The sequence below is a fragment of the Thamnophis sirtalis genome, unplaced genomic scaffold, assembly GCF_051295495.1.
Source record: "Thamnophis sirtalis isolate CommonGarterSnake01/CBP01778 unplaced genomic scaffold, rThaSir2_p1.2 scaffold_3, whole genome shotgun sequence".
Lineage (NCBI taxonomy): Eukaryota > Metazoa > Chordata > Lepidosauria > Squamata > Natricidae > Thamnophis > Thamnophis sirtalis.
In genome coordinates this window covers 115,783,039-115,798,229 of record NW_028261383.1, presented here as the reverse complement: position 1 = coordinate 115,798,229, position 15,191 = coordinate 115,783,039, and the positions used below count along the sequence as shown (strand labels likewise).

At 41.6% G+C, this 15,191-nt stretch overlaps 1 protein-coding gene across 1 annotated transcript; it reads left to right on the top strand.

Annotated features, from left to right (window-relative positions):
* The first annotated feature begins 2,657 nt into the window (after positions 1-2,657).
* CCDC42 (coiled-coil domain containing 42) lies at positions 2,658-14,407 on the top strand. Its single transcript, XM_087707837.1, has 7 exons — positions 2,658-3,047; positions 7,936-8,041; positions 8,504-8,608; positions 10,611-10,808; positions 11,518-11,739; positions 12,649-12,807; positions 14,128-14,407. Exons 1-7 carry the CDS (start codon positions 2,971-2,973, stop codon positions 14,221-14,223), a joined length of 963 nt encoding a protein of 320 aa, XP_087563963.1. The 5' UTR covers positions 2,658-2,970; the 3' UTR covers positions 14,224-14,407.
* The last annotated feature ends 784 nt before the right edge of the window (positions 14,408-15,191 follow it).

Below are 15,191 nucleotides of genomic sequence, written 5' to 3'. Positions count from 1 at the left end.
CTGCTTTATTCCCAGAATAAGGATGTGTGCAAATGAAACAATTATTTCCTCATTCACAATTTTTTTCTGGAGGTAACATTTGCAGTCAAACCTATCAATTCACTATTAAATATAAGTTTGGAGAGATTATTTTTTTATGTTCAGAAGAAAAAAAATTAAAACATGGAGTAGTGTCTTTTGACCTGTGATACAATCCCTTTTTCTGAAAGTGTCCAACAAGGATTGGACAAGTTAATGGCATGGGTGGCCTATGTCCTGTTTTATCCTTTTCCATTCCATTCTCTCACTGATACCTTTCAAAATTGGTAATAGCAACCATTGTCTTTGGTTTTCATCTATATTTATATTTGATTATAAATTAAATTTAGCACAAACTAAACTTACAGAAACAGAAAGGACTAAAAAATGCAAAGAAAAAGAAAAAAGAGAAAAGTAAAAATACAGAAAGAGAAAAGAAATATATAAAGACATTATTTCTGACCATCATAGGTATACATGAATTTAGTGACTCTTCACCTCCTCTAAGGTTACCAACATTTATCTCTTCATCCCATGTCCCATCTTTTATCTATAAACAAATCTATAAAACATTTCTTCAATTCTGATGTCAGCACAAAGTCCATAAAAGGTTGCCAGAAGTAACATCATATCTTCTTTTAACCTTCAACAAGTAAACCAACTTTATATTCATTCCTTTTCATTCTAACAGTCTTAATCTTTAGTTCATTCAAATATTGTTGTCAGATTTGTTTTTTCTCGATTTCTTCTTTGTCACACCACACAAATTTCTTCAATGCTTTAACAAGCTTATTTAATAAATCCAAAAGGGGAAAAAACATCTAGTTTACTGTGTTGGTTTGAACACATCTAGTTTACTGTGTTGGTTGGTTGGTTTGTCATTTGTATGTCCCCCTTTGAATTTTAAAACTTCAGCCAGCTTTGTTCATAGATCCAGAGAAGCATCCTTTTCAAAGACATTCATTTGTAAATCTACTTTTAATATCATCTCTATCTTGTCAGATACATTTTTCCTACATCTGGCTTAATAACATTTCTTCATAACATATTTTGTACTTAATCTATCCATAGAAGCAGATATCATAACTGACATTGTTGATATTGTGGCTGCTATTTTCTTATTTTATTCCTCAAAAGTCTTAGTATCTCTCCTGTCATGACATTTTACATCATCTTACAGGTCTGTATGTCTTTCCTCTAGCTAAAAATGTTAGTCCTCTTTAGTGTCCAGTTTTTGAAATCATGAAACAGCTTCTTTATGTTATATCTTATTAAACCCAAAACAAGATCTACAATATTTCCCACAAGAAGCTGTTTGCTCTTTAAAATTAATTCTAAAATATCTTTGTAAAATTTTCAATATTCTAATTATATCAGGACCCTTAGCATTATACTTTCTAAAACCAAAATCTTATTTAGTCTCTCATTTCTTTTGTTGTTTATTTCAGATTCTTTACATTTTTAAGCTCATGATTAATATTTTTTATTTTATTCAGGACTGAATGCAGATTTTCCCAGTGTTTTCAAACTTGTCATTCTGAAGTTCTTTAATAGTTAAGAACCAGGTACATAACAATTTCTGTAAATGATTAGAAACTCGGGTTTACAAACTTAGTGTCCTTTAAAATAGGGCTTAGTGTCCTTTAAAACAGAGCTCTCGAAACCCATGGGTCATGGCCCACTACCAAACTTCAAGCAATTTGGAACTGGGCTATGCAAGTGGAGGGTGACTGTGTGTGCAGCTCCATTTGCATGAGCAGTAGGCTGTTTGTACAAATGGAGTTACACATGCTCATCTGTGCGCAAATGCAGATTTAATTTTCATTAACTAAAAAAGCAAAACAAAAAAAACAAAAAAAGCTAGCTTGCTTTAATTCCCTTTTTCTCTGTCCCGTCAAATCTCCTTTTTGTAACACCTTGCTGGATAAATAGAGCTGTAGATTTTGAAAACGTATTTACAAGTTTTCTAATTATTAGGTTGGCCTAAATGCAGCTACTACCCGCTCACAGATTTTGTGTATGACACACTCTGACAAGAAAGATATAATAGTACATATAGTATAACATTGGGGAACAAAATTAGTTTGTTGCTGGATCTGTATGCCTCAATTATATTTTCTTTGAAAAATGCTGTTGATTTAAAAAAGAAAGGGTAAAGAGGATTTTTGTAATTTTTCTTCTGAGTGTGGATTCTGTAATGATTTTGCATGTATACACATGTGCACATATAAACACATCAGGGGTGGGATTCAAATTTTTTTACTACCAGTTCTGTGGATGTGGCTTAGTAGTCATGGCTTGGCTTGTTGGGCGTGGTTTGGTGGGCATGACAGGGGAAAGATACTGTAAAATATCCATTCCCATTGCACTCCAGGGGAAGGATACTGCAAAATCCCCATTTCCTTCCAATCAGCTGGGACTTGGGAGGCAGAGAATAGATGGGGATGGTGCCAGTCAGAGGTGGTATTTACTGGTTCTCCGAACTACTCAAAATTTCTGCTACCAGTTCTCCAGAACTGGTCAGAACCTCTGAAACACATAAATAATTATGATTTGTTGGTGTTTGGCATTAATTTAGCACAAATGGCAGCTGCCTTCCCCTATGTTTGCAGTTTTAAAGCAACAAACTACTAAATGACAACATTTTATACTATCTCAGGTTGTCCCAGTTACAACCAAATGGGAAGAATGAGGCTGTTGAATTTGGGAGGTTTTGTTAAGTTCTACCACCTACAGAGCGAATCATGACTTCCCAAAGGACTTTCATCTTTCCCAATGCAGTAAATCCCTACTGTTGCTAAGCAACCATTTGCATCTTCCGTATCTTCTTCTGAAAGTTCCATGGCTTCAACTGCATTGAACTGGCAGCTTTTCTAATCAGTTTGCTTGACTCCCAAGCTCAGATAAAGAGTTGAAAGGGGTCAGGACGTGCCTGGCAAGTGAACGGCCATCATGACCACCATGGATGAAGAGGATCTAAGCGAGTATTTCCGCATGCAATATGGACAGAAATTGTTGAAACTGTTGATGTAAGTGAACTGTTCCTCTTTCCACTGTTTCTTTTCAACTCTCTGAAATGTTTCTCTGTTCCACCAAAACATTTTTCTGCTTTCCCCTTTCTGAACCCTGTTCTTACTCTCTCATTCCTGGAATCTTTTCCCTTCTGAATCCTTCCTTGCAAAAGCAAGCAAACAAATATTTATTAGAAGACAACTATTAGATCAGATCAAGGTTTCATCTAGCTTAAAATCCAGTATCACACAATAGGAAATCAGGTTGCTTTTGTGAAACCAGATGGAGGGATAATTCATTTATTCCTCAATGCTGTAGCCTTAATTTGATTCCCTCCACCATGTTACTATTAATATGTTTTTTTTTTAAAAAACCTGTGTGAGATGCATTTTATAAAAGACTTTGTAGAACAATTTTTTAAGAATTCAATATTTAATAATCAATTGGATCATCTATAAGCAAAACCAATTGTCATAGGAAGGTTACAGATATGGCATCCTTGAGACTGGAGATACAACACAGGTAGTCCTCGACATATGACAACAATTGAGTCCAAGATTTATGTCACTAAGTGAGGCAGTTGTTAAGTAGGCTTTGCCCCGTTTTATGACCTTTCTTATCATAGTTGTTAAGTGAATCATTGCAGTAGTTTGTATTTGTATTTGTATTTATTATACTTGTAGGCCGCCCTATTCCCGGAGGGACTCAGGCCGGCAAACAAACACATGGGGAAGGGGACAATACAAAAACGAACAAGACAAAAGCAAAATACTAGACAATTAAAAACTACACAACAATCAGCAATTCAAGTGGAGTTGGGAACTCATCAGCCCCAGGCCTGCCAGATCTTAACGGCTTTGCGGAAAGCCTGAAGGATGGTGAGGGTCCGAATCTCCATGGGGAGATCGTTCCAGAGGGCTGGAGCAGCCACAGAAAAAGCCCTCCCCCGGGGCGTCGACAGTCGACATTGGCTAGCTAATGGTATCCGGAGGAGGCCTAATCTGTGGGATCTGATTGGTCGAAGGGAGGTAATTGGCAGGAGGCGGTCTCTCAAGTACCCAGGTCCGATACCATGTAGGGCTTTAAAAGTAATGACTAGCACCTTGAAACGCGTCCGGAGTCCAATAGGCAGCCAGTGCAGCTCGCGGAGGATAGGTGTAACGTGGGTGTACCGAGGTGCACCCACAATCGCTTGCGCAGCTGCATTCTGGACAAGCTGCAGTCTCTGAATGCTCTTCAAGGGCTGCCCCATGTAGAGCACATTACAGTAGTCCAGTCTTGAGGTCACAAGGGCATGAGTCACTGTTCTGAGGGCCTTCCGGTTCAGGTAGGGACGCATTTGGTGCACCAGGTGAACCTGGGCAAATGTCCCCCTGGTCACAGCCAACAGATGATGTTCTAAAGTCAGCTGTGGGTCCAGGAGGACTCCCAGATTGCGAACCCTGTATGAGGGGCGTATAATTTCACCCCCCAGCTGCATGAGAGATGGAATACAAGGCCAATCTTTGGGAGGGAAAAACACAAGCCACTCGGTCTTGTCGGGATTGAGTGCAAGCTTGTTCACACCCATCCAGACCCTAACAGCCTCCAGGCACTGACACATCACGTCAACCGCTTCACTGAGTTGGAACGGGGTGGACAGATACAACTGTGTATCGTCTGCATATTGATGGTATTTTATCCCGTGCTGCCGAATGATCTCACCCAGTGGCTTCATGTAGATGTTAAACAGGAGGGGGGACAGGACCGAACCCTGTGGCACCCCATACTTCTGCCCTCCAACCAACACTGACTGCGACCTGTCCGAGAAGTAGAAGGAGAACCACTGAAAAACGGTGCCTCCCACTCCCACCTCCCGCAACCGCCGCAGAAGGATATCATGGTCGATGGTATCGAAGGCCGCTGAGAGGTCAAGGAGCACTAGGATGGAGGCATGACCCCCATCCCTGGCTCTCCAGAGATCATTGATCAGTGCGACCAAAGCAGTTTCCATGCTGTAGCCAGGCCTGAATCCAGACTGGAAGGAATCCAGATAATCGGTTTCATCCAAGGACCGCCAGAGCTGAGAGGCCACCACTTTCTCAACAACCTTCCCAACAAAGGGGAGATTGGAAACTGGACGGTAGTTACTTAAAATGGCTGGATCCAAAGACGGCTTCTTCAGGAGAGGTCTCACCACCGCCGCCTTTAGGAGGGGCGGGAAGGATCCCTCCCGAAGAGAGGTGGCGATTATCGTCTGGATCCAGCCACGTGTCACCTCCCTGCTGTTCGCGACCAGCCAGGAGGGCTGGGTCCAGCATGCAAGTGGAGGCACTCACCACTCCCATGGCCTTGTCCACTTCCTCAGGCATGACAAGTTGAAAATCAATCCATAAATTCCGCTCAAGACCCTCCCCTGGTACCTTGGCTGGCTCTGAGCAATTGGAGTCCAGGTCTGCCTGAAGCCGAGCAACTTTGTCCGCTAAGAACTGGGCAAATTCCTCAGCTCTACCTTGTAAAGCGTCACCCGTATCCCTCCCTTTCAGGAGGGAGCGGGTTATCCTAAACAAGGCGGCTGGGCGCAATTCAGCGGATGCAATAAGAGCGGCAAAATGCGAACATTTCGCCACCCGTATTGCCACGAGAGAGGCTCTGATATAGGCTCTCATCAGTGCTTGGTCTGACTCAGATTTACTGGCCCTCCAGTGGCGCTCTAGGCGTCTCTTTTGGCGCTTCATGTCCCGGAGTTCCTCAGTAAACCAAGGAGCCCTCCTGAATCCACTACCTCGGAGAGGCCATAAAGGCGCAATCCGGTTTAGAGCCTCCGCTGCCGCTGAGTTCCAAGCAGTGACCAAGGTCTCCACCGGACTGTGGACGAGAGAATCAGGTATAACACCAAGCGCCGTCTGAAAACCCAGAGGGTCCATTAGGTGCCTGGGGTGGAACCACCTAATCGATTCCTCCTCCCTACAGTGGGGGATTGGCCTCCGAAAGTCAAGCCTCAGTAGGAAGTGGTCCGACCATGACAGGGGCAGGATCTCACTACCCCTCAAACCAAGATCATGACTCCACTGCTCCGAGAGAAATACGAGGTCAAGCGTGTGACCCGCTGAGTGAGTTGGGCCCCGAATTACTTGGGTCAAGTCCATGGCTGTCATGGAAGCCATGAACTCCTGCGCCCCATCAGAGCGCTCGCCGAGCGAAGGCAAATTGATATCCCCCAGCACCATAAGTCTGGGGAACTCAACTGCCAGCTCGGCTACTGACTCGAGGAGCAAGGGGAGGGCTGTTGTAACACTGTTGGGAGGCAGGTACGTTAACAACAAGCCCACTTGACCCCCAGGGCCAACTTCACCAGCAAGCACTCACATCCAACAAGCTCCAGAGCAGGGATCCTACGAGGAACTAGGGACCTTCAGATAACGATAGCCACTCCCTCACCCCTTCTCTGGGGTCGTGGCTGATGAAGCACCTGAAAATCCTCTGGGCACATCTCAGTGAGAGGGACTCCTCCCTCCAGGCCCAGCCAGGTTTCAGTAATACAGTAATACAGTAATTCACTAACTTAACTTAAAAAGTTAAGTTAGTCCCCTAAGTGAATCGTTGCAGTAGTTAAGTTAGTCACACAGTTGTTAAGTGAATCTGGCTTCCCTATTGACTTTGCTTGCCAAAAAGTCACCAAAGGAGATCATGTGACCTGGGACACTGCAAATGTCACAAATATGAGACAATGGCCAAGTATCTAAACTTAGTTCATGTGACCATGGGAATGCTGCAACTACCGTAAGTGTGAAAAACAATCATAAGTCACTTTCCAGTGCTGTTATAACTTTGAACAGTCACTAAATGAACTGTTGTAAGTGGAGGACTACCTGTATATTCTCTAACTAGAATCCAAACAATATGAGTGTGGTGTTTGATTATTTCTCTGTTTGTTGTAATAATATTTGCTTATGTCGTTTTGCTTCTGTTTTGTTTCAAACCTCTTAGTGAAGAGGATTTTGGAATCTTCTCAAAGTTTCTGTTGATTGGAACATGTAAGTTCTCATGAGTAACTGTGAAAATAAATAAATAAATATAATACATACAGTAAGGTAATGGTTCCCTCGCACATATGTGCTAGTCATTCCTGACTCTAGGGGGCGGTGCTCATCTCTGTTTCAAAGCTGAAAAGCCAGCGCTGTTCAAAGACATCTCCCTGGTCATATGACTGGCATGACTAAACACCAAAGGTGCACGGAACACTGTTACCTTCCCACCAAAGGTGGTTCCTATTTATATTATATTATTATAATATTATTGTTGTTTTTAACTTCCTATACCTTGTTCTGCAATCAGGATCATGCTCCTGTGGACTTTTTCACACCCTTTCAAGTCTACTTCTGGAGTTTGTCCAGTTAGGGGCAAAATAAATCTTATTTGTCAAGAAACACTTTTTCAAAAATATTCTCTCTTTGAAACTAAAATTCAACCCACAGATGAATTGGATCGTGCTGTTGACTAATCAGCAACAGTTACATCACTAAGCACTATACCTTAGATACTAGTACTAATCTCCATCAAAGTGTCATTTAAAGGGCATATTTGTTGCTATGGTCTCAGCTACCTATTGACTTGCCTTTCCTCATAGGTTATTTTGCCTTCTACATCCTTTATTGCTTTTATCTTCTTTTAGTCCACGATTATCTTTAATTCTTCAGATCCTTCTCCCACGTCCGTTGATTAACTGGGCATGTTATTTCCACTTAGATTACCGCCTGGAGCTGTAGAAACTTTTCTGAATGAAAGTTAATTTAGGGAGAAATTCAGTATGCTATTCTTTTAGAACTCTGCCCTTGCCATGTGAAGATGTTTGAACAACTTTCATAGGTCCTATGGCATGATATGCCTTTGCTTCCATTAGAAATGTTTGTTCTCTTTGATTAGGAAATTCCCAGTAACAGAGGAGCAGTCTCCGTCTCCTTCCATTCGACTCCTGGAGAAGAAGAAAGAAGCCAAATTGGTGCATCAGGCCATGGAAGCTCAAAAGGAGGTATCTCTCTCCCCCTCCCTCTCTCCTGCTCCCTCCTTCCCTCCCTTTCTCCCCCCCTCTCTTAATTTATTCAATTTTCTTAAAATTAGAAAGATAAAAACAAAAAGAAGAAAGAAAAGAAAAAAAGAAAAAGAGAGAAAAAGAAAAGGAAGGAAAGGAAGGAAGGAGGGCGGGAGAAGGAAGGATCAGAGAATAACACATCTATCATATTTCTTTATACCTTGAAAACACAGAATGAATACTTCCATGCCAGTCTTCCCCTCTTTAGCAGGGAGTTTGACTAGAAGACCTCCAAGGTCCTTTCCAACTCTTTTATTCTGTTATATTATTTTCATTTGTCCTTTGCCAGATAATAAAGTTTGATTCCCATCTAAGATTCAGTTTGTATCCTGGTGGAAGTAAACTGTGTTCATACTACCCAAAGGTCTGTCATAATTAAATGACTTATTATATACTCTTTAGGCATTTAAAACAAGAATGGAATCCCTAAACAACAGGTGGGAAGAGCTTGGTACAAAAGAAGTCCAGCTGAAAGCATACATTAAGAAATTTGAGCAATTCATACAGGTACAGATTCCTTATAGATTTCCAACAGCTTATTTTAAGAGTAATTGCTCCATCCTACAGGGAGTCCTCGACTTATGACCATTTGTTTAACAACAGTCCAGAATTATAATGGCACTGAAGTGACTTATGACCTACAGTTATAAGTGGCATACCCTTGCAGTCATTTGATTGCAATTTGAGTGATTGGCAGCCAGCTTGCATTGACGATGGTTGCAGCATCCTGTGGTCATGTGATTGAGATTTGTGAACATCTCAGCCAGTATTCTACAAGCAAAGTCAATAGGAGCAGCCAGATTTCTTTAACAACCATGTAATTTATTTAATGATGTATGATTTGCTTAATGACTGTAGTATTTGCTTAACAACTATGGTAAAAATTGGATCTGGTCATCGGATAATTTGCTTAACCAATGGCATTGCCTAGTCGACCTAGTGGTTGAAATTCTGGCTCAATTGTGCCTGCAAGTCGAGATCTACCTTTATGTTCTAGTTAGGAACTAGTAATTCTCTTTGTGGTTCTCTTGAAACCAAGCACATGATATACTAACTGTTTCTTTTCCCATCAGGTCTAGTAATAAAGGTTGCACAGTAAGGTCAAATTGGAAAAGAAGCAAAATAGGCGAGATATGTGTAATAAAACCCATAGCCATTCAAAATTATTTCCTCTTTTAGCAATGGCATGTTTCCACAATAGCAAAAAAGATGGCATCTAGTAGTTTATTTATTCATCCATTTATTTATCACCTTTATGAGGTCATCATAAAGAGAGCCAAGGTGGCGCAGTGGTTAAATGCAGCACTGCAGGCTACTGCTAGATCAGCAGTTCAGCGGTTCAAATCTCACCGGCTCAGGGTTGACTCAGCCTTCCATCCTTCCGAGGTGGGTAAAATGAGGACCCAGATTGTTGGGGGCAATATGCTGACTCTCTGTAAACCGCTTAGAGAGGGCTGAAAGCCCTATGAAGCGGTATATAAGTCTACTGCTATTGCTATCATCCCATTCTAGGTAGCTAGAAACAACATACACAAATTGTTAGATAAAATAACAGTGCATATCAAAAAAAAAAGAGGAGAAACTTTAAATCAGAAGAAAACTCTGAAATATTTGGGTTTTTAGTAATTTTAGAAAAATCAACAAAGAAGGAGCCACCTTAATTTAGAAAGGACCTGATTTAAGTCTCATGTTTGGACACACTAGGGCCAGCCAAAGATTTGACTGACTTATAGACATAATTTATATAGCTACTCATCTCACTCTGGATGGTGTACACAATTTGAAACTAAATAATCAGCATAATTTATCCATTAAAAACAGTTTAAAAAGGATAAGAACAAAAAAAGACAGGAAGAATGCACACTAAACTTATACTAGTCATTTAATTTCATTGTATTTAAGTACAATGACAATAAAGATTATACTTAATGGGCTCCAGGCTTCCATGGGATCCCCAAGCTAATGGACCGGTGTGGTGCCATATCTCAGTCAAAAAAAATGCTTTGTATACAAAAGACTGCAGATTCAATTTCATCTCCAATAGCAATAGCACTTAGACTTACAACCCTCTCTAAGTGGTTTACAGAGTCAGCATATTGTCCCCAACAATCTGAGTCCTCATTTACCCACCTCGGAAGGATGGAAGGCTGAGTCAACCTTGAGCCTGGTGACATTTGCACTGTTGGCAGTTGGCAGAATTAGCCTGAAGGACTGCATTATAACCACTGCACCATCACAGCTCCCCACTAAAAGGATAAAGTTAAAAAAAATGTTGGGGCTTATTTTTTTCCTGAGGTCCTAAAGATTCATTATTAGGCCTTTATCCTGACCTGATTTATGGCAATTTCTTCTAAAATACTGTCATTCTCATATATTCCATGGAGACCTTAACATTTCCAATTACCTTTTCCCTGCCCCCTCCCTTTTGCTTCTGGCCTTTGTTCTTTGTCTTTGTCTTTGTCTGGGTTCATTGGGGTGTGGGAAATGTATTCAATATGTGGATTATTAGGAGAATGACCAGAAACGGATCAGAGCTCTGAAGAAAGCCAACAAGGAACGAGAACTGAAGAAACAGCGGGTGAAGGAGCTTGCCAAGGTCAAGTTAGAGATCGCAGCTCTCAAACAGCAGCACCAAAAGCTCTACAACAAGCTACAGCAATACTCAATCTTCAACAAGTATTTGGAGAAGGTGGTGCAAGTCTCTGAGGTATGTATGAGGAAAGAATTGCTGAGGAAAGTCTAAGGGGCAGTTTCTCTGACCTGAGATTCTCCCAGTGTACTTAACCCCCCCCCCCTTTAATTACAACCCTTTATGGCAAAGATTCAATCTCCAACAAATGTAAAAAGGATTAGATTGGGAATGATTGTCTTAGTTCAGTGACAGATTTGTCCTTTCTTCTTTAAGGTTTGGGTCAACCAAGTGTAGCTTGGTATAGAACTTTTAGTAGCATTTAACTCTCCCCACAGTACTCATAGTTCACTTAACACGTAGTTCATTCAACGCTCATTTAATATATCATTAACCAATGATATCATTAACCAATATACCATTAACCAATGAACAACAAAGTCTGAATTACAGAATAGATCGTAGAGAAATATTCCACCAGGATATATAAAGTTACATGAGTACTGAGGGTATTTTTTTTAATCCTGAAGATTTTTCCTGTGCATATTGTATTTGTGCAATGTGCAGCTTAATTCAGCTGCAACCAGTGTGAATGAGTGATAGGCAGGCTCATCTCTGTGTGTGCATTTTCTCTGAACTTAATCAACCTTACACTCTGGAAAAGATTCCCTACTTGTCATCAAAGTGTCTAAGTTATTATTATTATTTAGTTGTTATCCTTCCTTGATTGTCAATCTAAAAAAGATTGCCACCTCAGGATAGTTGTAACCTACGGCATCATCTGCAGTTTGAAGAAATCCGGGAAGTCATTGGACGCTATAAAACTTTAGTTGGGATGCACCGGGATCTCCTGCAATCAGCCCAGGAGGGGCTGGAGTTGATCGAACAAGCCAAGGTGCGCCTGGCCCGCTACAAAGAGGAAAAAGATGATGAGATTCTGCAACACAACAATGAGCTGGCCCGCCTGCAGCTGCGCTTTGACCATGCCCGTAGTGATGTCATTGCCTGGGTAAGCAGATGAGGTGGGGTGGGGTGAGGAAACAGGTAGCTCTCGACTTAGAACGTTTAGTGATCATTCAACATCATTGAATAAAGGGACTTAGGACTGTTTTTCACACTTCCAGCTGTCACAGCATTCCCATGGTTACTTGATCAAAATTCAGATGCTTGGCAACTGGTTCATATTTATGATCTTTGCAGTGTCCTGGGATCATGTGATCACCTTTTACGACCTTCTGACCAGCCAAGTCAATGGGAAGGCCAGATTCACTTCACAACTGTGCTACTAACTTAACAACTGCAGGAGTTCTCTTAACAACTGTGGCAAGAAAGGTCATAAAATGCAGGCAAAATGTGCTTAACAAACGTTTCACTTAGCAACATAAATTTTGGGCTCAATGGTCATACGTTGAGGACTACCTGTGCGTCTTTCTTTCTCAGGGAAACCTGTGAGCAAACCATAGTCTCGGAAGTCAAGAACTGTCTGTTGCTCTCAACGTTGGTTTATTAGGAGGGATGGATGGCAGAATTCCAAGCTCAGAGAGCAGATCAACCACAATTGGCTTAGGCCAGTGTTTCTCAACCTTGGCCCCTTGAAGATGTCTGGACTTCAACTCCCAGAATTCCCCAGCCAGCAGTTGCTGGCTGGGGAATTCTGGGAGTTGAAGTCCAGACATCTTCAAGCGGCCAAGGTTGAGAAACACTGGCTTAGGCTGTTCCACAGAGCCACCAAGGGCCATCCATGAGGATGTTTTCCTTTGAACAATAGGCTTAGAGAGTCTCTCTAGGCTGGTTGCTTTGCTTGCTGTGCCATGTCCCTCATGGTTGTTTGAGGTCTATTTTATAGTGGAAGCAGGAATTAGTGGCGTTCATCAAAATTCTGTCAACATGTTCTTTTCTGCCTCCGTCTCCTCCATAGGAGTCCCGCTGGGCTCATATCCAGAACACTGCTGCAAAGAAAACCCTGATGCTGGGCACCATCAAGATGGCTACACTGAATCTTTATCAGAGTGTAAACAAGCAGATGAAGGAAACTTTAATGGTCCCTCTGGAGGACACTCACAGGCAGCTGGATATGGTATGCATGAATGAATTTTCTTTCTTCTTCTACCACACTATCCAAATGAGGGACAGGAAGCATTTTTCGCCTGTGATTCAGAAAAACTCTATTTGGGCCTGGAGTCCCTTTGGATTTAGGAGTAGACTTAGCATATATTCTAGTCCCGTGATGGCGAACTTATGGCACGCGTGCCACAGGTGGCATGCAGAGCCATTTGTTAGGGCACGTGAGGCGTTGCCCTGTCAGCTCCAGCATGCCTAATGGCCAGCTGACTTCGGCCTTCATTTTTGGCTGTTTTTTTGCTGAAGCCTCCGGAGGGCGAAAAACAACCCAACATGCAAACCGGAAGTTCAGGAATGGACTTCCGGTTTGTGCATTGGGCCATTTTTCTCCCTCCAGAAGCTTCAGGGAAGCCTCTTGAAGCCTCTGAAGGGGAAAACAGCCCGATGGGCAACCCAGAAGTTCAGTAACAGAGTTCCAGGTTGCCCATAGGGATGACTTTTGCCCTCTGGAGGGAAGCCTCCTGAAGCTCCAGAGGTCCTCAGAGGGGGCGGGGGAGGCCATTTTCGCCCTCCTCGGGCTTCTGGAGCCTGGGGAGGGCGAAAAATGGGTCCATTGCGTGCAAAAAGCGGGGGGACGGGGGTTGTGCACGTATGCGCAGGGGGGTCGCACACATAGAATTTTGGGTGTGGGCATGCCTACGCACGACCCGACCCCCCCCCGCAATCCCCCTGCTTTTGGCACATGATGGCAAAAAGGTTAGGCATCACTGTTCTTGTCAGGACTTTGTCAGTTTTTGTTCCGGTTTGGGTATCCCAACTACCAGAAAGTGTTCAGAAAGTAGAACTGTACATAAGATGGCAGAAAGGCAGTCCAAAAAGCATCAGATCCTGATATCGCCTCTGTAAAAGCTTCAGGGCCTGACTAGTGCAGTCCCAATGCTTAATTGATTCATGCAGAGTCCCAGCAGTCAAAGAGAAATGGCCACAGAATTCCTGTGGTCAGCTGGAAAGCATTGGTAATGAAAAAATAACTATGACCAATTCTTGCATTTATGGATTTCTGTAAAACAAAAACTGAAGTAAGATTGTAAGCACAGTCACCATCACAGTTTCACTTAGTGACTACTTTGCTTAATAACCAAATTGCCAAACCCAATTGTGATTATTAAATGATGACTAATTGCATTTGGAGAGAAATGCTTCCTGCTTCTCTTCCCCTGGTGATATCCGCCATATCAGCAGTCTTAAGTTCTAAAGCAGCAGTAAATTCTATCCTGTACTATTAGGGAGTCACCCCTTATCATACAGATCTGACCTTCTTCTTCCTTGCTCTCAGATCCAGCAGTTTATCCAAGATCTGTCAGACATCTGGGGAGAAGTGAAGAAGAAAGATCAAAATCGATCACAAATAGGGTTTCCCAAGGACATGTAGAGAAAGCTGTCCAAAGCTTTACACAGCGTATTTCCATGCTCATTCTATGTTTGCTAAATTATGTGCAGGATTATGTTTTATTTATTATAGTGTAATTATCAAATCTACTTTACTTTCTTTCATACAAAACAAAGTCACATGATATCAAGAGTATATTTTTGCAAATAAAACTTTGGTTTCTCAACTGTGTTTGGCTGCTCCATATTTACTTTAACTTCCTAACACAAAACTAGTGCAAGCATTCTGAAGAACAGTCCTTTGAAAGGATAGATAATGATCAGAATAGGCAAGGGAAACATAATATGGATCATAATTAACTTTGTCAGGACTTCAAACATTTTGCAGTTTGCCAGCTTTTTGATAAATGGAGTAAAACAAATCTATTGTCTTACATTGTCTACACTGTAGGATAAATAAAATAATGAATAGAAATCTCCTCCAAACAAAATTAGTAATAAATGAACCTCCAGTTGAAGCCAAATAATAAGAATCTTTCAATTATTTTAAAAGGGGGGGGATCTGTGGAGGTTGCAGTTGTGGGTGGAAAGGCCATTTACTGAAAATAACAAACCAAGAGTGACCTGGATAACTGTCCTATAAAGGATTTACAAAAGTAGATTGTTAAAGCTTTGAAAAATTTTGTAGGAAGGGACGAAGGAAAAAAAAAGAAAAATCAAGTTCTATTATTTGAAGATATTAAACTTCAAGATTGTTAAAAATAAAAGGAAATTATATGAAGTTGGTTCAATTGATCAAGATTAAAATAGATATGTTGTTGTGATCCTTTATGGACTTTTGCTGATCAGGACTGAAACAACAAGGTTTCATTATAGTATATTATGGGGAAAAGCTTGGAAGATGGGGCAAAGAGATGCTGCCTAGAGGATGGTCAAATAAGATCACAAACAGGGTGAAAGAGACATAGTACATAACTGGCTAATGAATGGAACAAGACAACAACCCTCCCA